This window comes from Colletotrichum fioriniae, assembly GCF_027942845.1.
Source record: "Colletotrichum fioriniae strain IMI 355084 chromosome Unknown scaffold_14, whole genome shotgun sequence".
Taxonomy (NCBI): domain Eukaryota; kingdom Fungi; phylum Ascomycota; class Sordariomycetes; order Glomerellales; family Glomerellaceae; genus Colletotrichum; species Colletotrichum fioriniae.
In genome coordinates, this window is record NW_027076850.1 from 1099153 (window position 1) to 1108162 (window position 9010).

Sequence of the window (9010 nt, forward strand, 5' to 3'; positions counted from 1 at the left end):
GCGAGGGGGCGCTTTGGGAGAATGGAGAACCGCTCCAAACCCCTACACCATATTTCGGTGTAGCCGACCAGTCCAGCGGTTCCAGTGGGACCCTTCCTACTGCACGCCTGGAAGAGGCAGCCCAGGACTCACTCGGAGGCTTTGCGTATTGCATCGAAGCCACCGAGAGTCTTAGTCTTGTGACGTCCTTCTTTCTTCAGCAAGCTATTGATATTTCCAAGCCACACGAGATCCAAGTCTGGTTGATGAAGTTCAAACAACTTGACTTGCGTCTGGTTCAGTGAGTATTCCAGTGATGATCGATTTCAACAGAGAGATTGACACAATACAGGTGGAAGATATTCCTTCCCGAACAGTGGCGAGAGGCATGCGTCCTCAATGGGGACGGCATCATGGACCCCAATCTCACTCTCGCTCACCTGACGCACAATTCGAGCGTAGTGCTGCTTCATCAGGGCGTCGCCTATCCGTTGCCCGAATGGCAAGCTACTGGAATACGACTGCCCTCAGCATCTAGTGCGGAAACGTGTATGGCTGCGGCAACAGAAGTGGCTATCATTGCCGAGAAATTTCTACAAGATTCGCAGCACGTTGTCAGCCCGCAATTCGCGTTTTGCCTCTTCATCTGCGGACGAATGTTTCTGGCCCATTCAACCTACTACAACGTTGCTCTTCCAGACGGCTTTGATTCACTAGTAAACAGTCTCAATGTGATAGCTCAAAGATGGAACGGCCTCGGCGATATGTCCGACAACTTAGCATCCAAGTTCGCTGGTCGGCTGATTCAAGCGCGGCATCAGGGCAGGGGAATGCTCGACATACGGCAAGCAGTCTACTCGGATGATGCCCGTCCAGACACAATCTCTGTGCCGACTGGAGACAACCCAAGGACTCCTGGAGTGTCTCGTGTTAGATCGAATCATCGAGATATCGCATTCTCGCCGAGTCAAGCCACTGGCCAAGATTCGGCCTTTTTAGGAGGCCTTGGAACTTCTACCATGGACTTTGAACAAGAGGCATCCCCTGACAGTATATCTCTCGCATTTCCTCCACTTCCTATAGCGTTCCATGCGCAAAGTACAAGCAGAGGCCCGACGACCATGCCGTCACCAGTGCCTGCCGGTGCGATACCGCCAAGCCACCCGAATGCATACGATCACTTCGACGTCGGCCTTGTAAATAACCATGGCAACACACACCAGCCAGTTGGGGACTTTGAGGACCTCAACGCATACCTAGATTACTCCTTCTTGCCGAATCAGCGAATCAGTATGTTCTCGGGGGCAGCAGGAAAAGAGTAGTCAACGCATGAGCAGGTGAAAGATGACGATAACACATTCCATTGGCTCTATAAGCTCGGACTTGGGGACGCATATTTACATAATCAACGAACAATTCATCAGCCCAGACTCTCTAAATATACCTCAGTCATTCTCCGCGTTCAAATGTTCAAGACCGGTTGTCATCAAACAGCTCTTCGACACCCATCTCCAGGAGTTTGTTGCCCACCAACAGGAAGAAGTAGTCAGCATACACTAGTCCGTGGTTTGCCCACCTTCGCGGCGCAAATTCGTAGTTGTTGATGGTTGCTCCATTCAGTATGGTCTCCGGCTTGCCCCCCATGTCCACTTCCCACCCTACTTCTTCAACCACCGTGCCGTGCTCGACCGTATCGATCGACCTTCGAGACTTCACATAGCTTCCGCCACTGTTGATGTGGTTGTTACAAGTAGCGCGAATGAGACCGATGGCACTTCTCAGGTACGTCGATGGCCTTCCAAGCGCCGTCAGAGCCTCGTGAATGAGCAACATGCCATACGCCGCAATCATGGCGGCGCTGACATCCGGAGGTTGTGCCATGTCTTTGGGTGCAGCGAAGTCCCACGGTGGGATCCAGTTCGAAGGGAGCTGCTCGAGAAAATAGTCCGCACACGAGATGGCTGTATCGAGGAAAGATCGGTCCCGTGTCCAGCCGTAGGTCTGCGCGAATCCCGCGATCGCCCACGCCTGCCCCCTCGACCATGAGGATGTATCAGAGTATCCCTGGTTCGTAATCTTTTCTTTTGGCACGCCAGTCGCCTGGTCAAAGTTGACGACGTGGAAGGTGGAAGAGTCGGGGCGAATGTGGTGCTCTCTTGTCGTTTCAGCGTGCTTGACAGCCGCGTTCCACATGTCGTCGTCTCCCAGCTGGGAAGCGGCCCAGAAGATCACGTCGAGGTTCATCATGTTGTCCTGGTATCCGTTTAGTAATATGCTTCAAAGATTTGTCGACGGTAGTTGTGAGGTGGTGCCTACAATGATAACGAGAAAGTCTTTACTCGGGTCCAGAAACTTGTATCGCTTCGTTACGCAGACGTCCCATGACCGGATGGATCCCACGGCAGCATCATATCGGCTATACAGCGACCTCGCTGCTGTGATAGCTGTCTCGAACGATCTGCGATCACTTAAGAGTTCCCATGCGGGTCGTGCCCAGGGAAAGATCATGAAGCCCAGATCATGTGTCGTCTTGAGCTCTGCGTTGGGGTGGAGGGTTTCTGTCCACCACTTACAAGCGAATCTTGGTTCACGGGTCAGTCGATTGAATTTTTGGAATATTGGTATTTGGGAGAGTTACTCGAGATGTAGTAAGTTAGGCTCCTCTTCTACCGACCAGCCCAGTCGTTTCAAGAGGTGAGAGTGCCTACGCCTGCGCTCGAGGAGGAGATAGAGACATCCGGGGAAGAATCCTGAGGTCCAAAAGTCCAGTTCGCGGTAGACGTACTTGGTGCCGCCTGGTTCTGTGTACTCCGGGAATAAGGTCGGTGGCGAAGACTTTGCGCAGAAAAACAATGTGTTAGCAGATGATGAAGCTTTCGATACTTGCGATGTCAAGTTAGGGGGTTACCGCTCATACCGAAGAGAAGCTTTGTTGTGCCACGCCCCAGATCTTGGCTACGACCTTGGACGAGAAGAGCGAGGCGGCCAGAGACTGTTCTCCCTGCTTGATGATCTCTGCCGAAGAAAATGGAGGAGTCGTGAGACCTGCTACTGTTCCCATCTTGTCCTGGCCGTGTTTGCTGCGCTTCTGTTGTTGATGGAAACGTTGTGTTAGCATTGACGATGGTGATGAGGGCGGTAGGAGCATGGCTCCACTGACACAAGCGTTGCCGCCTATCTTGAAGTCCGTGTCATCGTCAACCGACCTCTTATTGAGGCTGTTCGTGACTGAGACTTCCTCGGCTATTATGGCTTCGGGCCTCATGTTGCTAGACCAGCTTGGATGAGGGCTCTCTGTAATGTGCTTCTTCTTGAGGGGGGCAGACTTGGAGTAATCGATAGCAAGTTGCAGTGCCTGCTTTCTCAACGGACACAAGAGACCGATGGAACGTACTAACTAAGAACTCAGCTTTTGAGGCACTGCATTCAAGTAATCACTTTCCTATTCATCCTATTCACCTCCCAAAACTCCGGTTCCATGGGGATTATGGCCATGAGACACAGCGCCTTAGTCATGGAACACATCCCCGCGGACAAACCTTCCCGATAGAAACATGGGTTTGCAAATTGACAGACAAATCGCCGGCTCCTACGGTAGAGCTTTCGGGCCGCATAGCCTATTGATGAACAGCGATCTGTCGTGCTCGGTGGGATGTTCTGCGCTGTGTTGGTGGTGCCGGAGGGTTGTCCGGAACTTGCTCCGCACTCCGGTATAGGGGAGTTGAGGGTGCCAGGCCACTCGGGATGAAGGGACGCGGACCACGCTTGAAATATTCAGTATGTTGGATTACTCGAAGATTAGTGTGATGTTCCACGAAACAGACACTGAGGCCTGCCACTGATGCTAGTCCAATAGTCGTTTCCTCGGTTTTTAGCTCCCCGAACATGTTGGAAGCCGATCACTCTGGCTTTCTCCACAGAGACCAAAGATCTTGGCTAAGACTCACTGCCATGAGATTGAAATAGTCACCAGAATTAATCCACCTTGGCATTTTTTCGCCAGTGATAATGGTTTTCCCCTCAACCTTCGAGATTGGTTTATTTCTCGTAAGCTTTAGATTTCGTTAAGTTCAAGACAATATGGTTCAAGCGAGATGCAGGCATGGAAACAGAACCAGTAAAGCTAGATATACACAAGGAACTTAGACTCTGTTTCTTCCTTTGGAGTCCCATCAGAAGACTTCCATCTAATTGTTGACATCCTGAGTTGGTTTACAGATGCTCATCTTGAACTGGGTGCGGCTCTTGCCAGATATGTGATACCCAGAATACCCCCCCTGCATATCTAGCAAGACAGCAAGAGAACTTTGGTCTGCCCGACCGCCACCCCTTTCAAAATGATCTTCTCCTTGACGATTCCCAAATCCTCATCAGCCCATACTTCCCTCACTTTCAACCCTCCACCAGGACACTCCTTCAACCCGTCGACATCCTTCCACGGCACCTTGATGCTCGTCGCGTTCTTGCCGTAGTTCAAGGCGAGGACAACGTGCCGGTACGCCCCCGCCTCGATAGAGCCTCCCCATACCTGCACTTCGTCTTCCCTCGACAACCCGGGCAAGTACCTCACGGCCTCGCCTCGCTCATCCTGCGAGACCGCGATGATGTCCTCGTTGAGCAGGACTCTCAACGACGACTCTCGGATCTTTGTGATGTCAGCACCGATGATGAGAGGCGACTTGAGCGCTGCCCAGAAAGAAAAGTGCGTTTGCTCCTCCACCTCAGACATGTATACCATCTTCCCGCTGAGATTATACCCGACCCCGACCTCCAACATATCCATGTCCGCCCAACTACCCTTTTCCTTTGCCTGAAACGGTGAGACCTCTCTCATCTTCCGAATCATTGTCAATACGCTCACCCCAGCGTATCCAGTGTTAAGACAGTACGCCGTCTTGCAGATATTGGCCTTGTCCTCCGCGAAGCGCGCGTAAATGTCGCCAGACATACGGTACGAGGCGGCGCCGACCTGGTCCGCCCAGTACCAGGGGAACTGGTGGCCCCACTGGCACAGGCTGTAGAGTATATCGCGGCCGGTTGCCAGAAGGGCGGACGACATTGTATGGAAGCGTTCCTGCTGGGTGTGCGTGCCCGCGTGGAAGCCGCCGCAGTTGTCATACTTCAGGTAGTCGATGCCCCAGGCAGCGTAGGTTTGGGCGTCGAGCTCTTCGTAACCCCAGGAGCCAGGGGTAAAGCCGCAGCCAAAGATTCCAGAATCACTAGGTTTTTGTTAGCCATTTTTTTCGCGAGTCACTTTCTGCTCTTCAGATCGACCTTCTCTCAGTGAAAAGAAGCAAAAGAGGGAGCCGGAGTGAGAAGCAGTATTGACAAAGGGAGAATACCTGTAGAGACCAATCTTGAGACCTAGGGCATGTACGTACTCCGCGAGTGCCGAGATACCAGACGGGAAGCGGGTGGCGTTGTGCTGCTGCCGACCCTCGGCATCTCGTTCGAGAGCCTGCCAGCCCTCATCCATGACGACGTAGCTGTATCCCGCCTTGGCTAGGCCCTTTTCTACCATTGCCGTTGCCGTGTTCTCAATCAGGGTCTGGTTGATATGTTGCTTGAACGTGTTCCACGAGTTCCAACCTGTATTGGAAGAAAGGACATGTAAGTGAGTAGGACGTTGACTTTGACTTTTGGATTGGAAGATCTATGAGATGCGTAATTTCCTCACCCATTTGTGGCTTGCTGACCCCTAGTGCAGAGGCAACTACTGTTAAAATAGCGAGAAACGTCAAAAATCGCATGATGTTGATTCTCGAGGGGAAGTATGGGATACAGACAGGTTGGCAGAACCAAGACGCCATGGAAGCTACATGTTTCCCTTTTAAACAAAGGTATACACTCAGCTGAGGTGCATTTCGGGGAAAGAACAAACTCTTGTCATCTGCAAAAATACAAGTTCGTCCGGAGGACAGTTCCGCTGCAGCTTCCCCATCCGGAGAAAGATGAAATCTGCGGGGGATCGTCTTGCCATCGTGTTCCCCGCATCCCGGGATGACTATCGGGGCATGGAGCCGGGCCGAAAGATTGACCCGGTGGTCAATCGTTGCGGTAGTCACAGAGTATTGGAATGAAAGGAATACAACGAGTGCTGTGGTCCATTCAGCATGGTACTTTGGTCCACGTGAATCTGTTGGTATAAGACTGTCACTCCGCGTGTCGTTTAATCTAGCTTCTTTTCCTCCTGACTTTACTTCGACAAACCTGGTTATTCACACCAAACATGAAGTTTATCAATCTATTGAGCATCCTTACTCTCGGAACGATCTCAACAGGGGCTGCCGCAGATAGGAACCCGCTCTCCTACGCGTCCAAACCGGCGGGCACCTACGTGACCCCAAAGATATCCAACACGACAACCCTCCTAGACTTTATCAAATCCAGGAACGATCTAACAACGCTCGCCAAGGTCCTTGACGGATCCGCGGGCTTCACGGAGGCGTTCGACACCGTACCCACTTGGGACTTCACCTTTTTCGCGCCCTCGAACGACGCGTTTGAGAAACACACGGGGCAGTACTTCAACACCTTCGCGCCGACGCCAAAAGGCAAGTGGTGGCTCGGTAATCTGGTACAGCATCACTACGTCCCCAACTCGCAGCTGCTCACAAGCGTCTTTAACAAGACGGCGACCAGGATCCAGACGGGGTCGTACTTGTACGTTGGCACGCAGGTTAAGAATGGACAGGTGTGGTTGAATGATGCTGCGGCGGTGACGGAGGGAGATTTGAGGGTTACCAGGGTGTGTTCTGTTCTTTTCAAAAGCAAGATCTCCAACATGCGTCGATTTAGGCTGTTCAGAACCAACAGTACTAATGGAAAATTTTGTTCAAGGGCATCGTTCACATCATCGATCGTGTTCTTGATCCATCGGCGCAGCTCTTTGAAGCAGATAAGACCAAGGCGAGCCAGAAGTTCATTGCTGGGAGCTGCTCTGACACGTCCCTACCATATTGTTAGACTCGATTGGAGAGCAATCTGAGAGTATCAGAAGGTTGGCGGGGGTAAATATGATGCATATTGACCAGGCAAATAGACATATTATACGCAGTCTTGGAGTAGGAAATCTTCGTAAAAGTCGCAATGCTCAACTCTGTTGAGGTGTAATCAAATCACGCGCCGCTTAGGATTACCTTGTTCTTCGCACCACATATGCTGATGGCACTCAAATAAGGTTGCCGAGAAGGTTCAAGATTTGACTTTATTCCCACTCGCATATGCAAACCCAGAATACCTTCCGGTAGATGAAAGGAAAGATCCCATTGGAGCGCCAACACCACAATCATATATACCGTAGTATTATTAAGTCTTCCCACGCGCACTTGTTTCAAATCTCTAGACTGCGGATTATCCCACCCGACTTGGCTCCAGTCAAGGTAGAGGCAAGGCCAACGGCTGAATACATACATGTACTCCGTACGAACGGTTCATCCCGTGCGGGATCAAACTATATCGAGTCCACAAGAAGATAGCTCTCAGCCAGAGGCAAAGGGCGACAAAGAAAATGAAAAAAAAGTGATAGCTGACAACAGGCCTTCAGCAATATCCCGTCATGGGAAACCTAAACAGCGACGCCGCGTGGCGAAGTCTCCCCTGTCCCCGGCACACGCGATCCGCGGTGTTTCTCGGATTTGACGAGGCAGAACTAGGTCAAACTCAAAGACCGACGCCGGTAACAAGGCGCATCAATACGGGGAGATCCGGCTCGAGAATACCATGTCGCCCCTGTAGTCTAGACCTCACTTCTCATGGGTTTCTGAGAGATACTGATGACATTGTAGCATTCTAGGGCAATTAGCAGGGGAGGATGTGTTGCTGCCCCGACTCAAGTCTTCATCACAGCCTGCTTGTCCTCGGATCCGAAGTAGGCTTTCATTGCAAGGAGGATGAGTGTGACAAGACTGATGAGAATGAGGTGACTGCAATGACGAGAAGAAATACTTACGTTGCTTAAATGTGCTTGTCTATCCAAGTCAAATGGGCAAAAGGGCAGTTTCGGAATGATCGATTCGATATTTGCCCCTAAATGGCGGCAAGGCGCAACCAAGAAAGCGAGCCTCTAAATCCTATGCCTCTCCTGCCTCACAAAGTACTTACCATTATTCCATCAACAGCTTCATCTAGTAGACCGACCACGCCCAGACCAGCTATCCGTAGATCGGCTTGGGGCTTGCTCTAGGAAATCCCGGCGCGACGCGAAGCGCGTTCAAGCAACTTCACGAAAGAAACGCGTTTTCCTCTAGTCCCAGCACCAACCGTGGGCCGGCCCCTCTCCCCTAAGTAAAAAAAAGCTCCCCTTCCAACCAGCAAAATCACGTTTGTCAGCATACAAAACGTGGACGTGGAACCAGCCAGCCTTTTTTCCTCGCGGCTATTTTGTCTCCGCAAGCCGGAAGGCGAAGGCCGAGCCAAGGCTTTGTGATATGGTGCAAGCTTGAACAGGATCTATCTCATCACGCCGGGGCGGGCGGAAACTCAGAGGAGAGAGGGGCTGCTGAAGCTCGGAGGCTGGAGCAGGAAGCTTTGTGGAGCGGGCTCTGTTCGTCCCTGGGCAGCCGGGGTGACAGGACGTGCTTCGTGATGTGGGCTATGTATGAAGACGGCAGCGATCTAAATGCCCGGAATCGCAATCCCAATTCGTCGTCCCTGTGAAGGTTGGCCTAGATACCGCGGTAATTTCACCGATCTGTCGTTCATATCCATAGACCGCCTGAGACGAGAGGGACTGTCCGAGTCGATTGGTCATCGCAAACAGTATAGCATTCTCGAAAAGAGAGAAAAATAGCATGTCCTTGCGGACGTCTCCAATTCGGGGCATCCTCGCTAGTAGTAAGCTCGTGGACGATAGTGCACACACTTCGCTAGCCCTTTCCCTCTGTTTCCCAAAGATGTCTAGCTTGGAGTCAAAAGACGTTGGACAGGGCAGAATGCCAAGCTTGAACTTGTCAAAACCGAAGAACGTGGTTCGGCCGATAGACGCTGAAATCGGGCTCGTGAGATCGGCCACTAACCATATCGGAATTGG

The 9010-nt window shown here is 51.7% G+C and overlaps 3 protein-coding genes across 3 annotated transcripts; 1 reads left to right on the forward strand and 2 right to left on the reverse strand.

Annotated features, from left to right (window-relative positions):
- Positions 1-1449: 1449 nt before the first annotated feature.
- On the reverse strand, positions 1450-3244 carry N0V96_010441 (uncharacterized protein; the record flags this gene model as incomplete). Its single annotated transcript, XM_065758949.1, has 4 exons — positions 1450-2232; positions 2553-2560; positions 2688-2814; positions 2897-3244. The coding sequence occupies 4 exons, from the start codon at positions 3242-3244 to the stop codon at positions 1450-1452; spliced, it is 1266 nt and encodes a 421-aa protein (XP_065612472.1).
- A 1020-nt stretch (positions 3245-4264) lies between these two features.
- On the reverse strand, positions 4265-5660 carry N0V96_010442 (uncharacterized protein; the record flags this gene model as incomplete). The annotated part of the gene is made up of 3 exons (XM_053197026.2): positions 4265-5198; positions 5322-5568; positions 5657-5660. 3 exons carry the CDS (start codon positions 5658-5660, stop codon positions 4265-4267), a joined length of 1185 nt encoding a protein of 394 aa, XP_053045515.2.
- Positions 5661-6208: 548 nt separating this feature from the next.
- N0V96_010443 (uncharacterized protein) lies at positions 6209-6801 on the forward strand (the record flags this gene model as incomplete). The annotated part of the gene is made up of 2 exons (XM_053197027.1): positions 6209-6727; positions 6778-6801. The coding sequence occupies 2 exons, from the start codon at positions 6209-6211 to the stop codon at positions 6799-6801; spliced, it is 543 nt and encodes a 180-aa protein (XP_053045516.1).
- Between the last annotated feature and the right edge of the window lie 2209 nt (positions 6802-9010).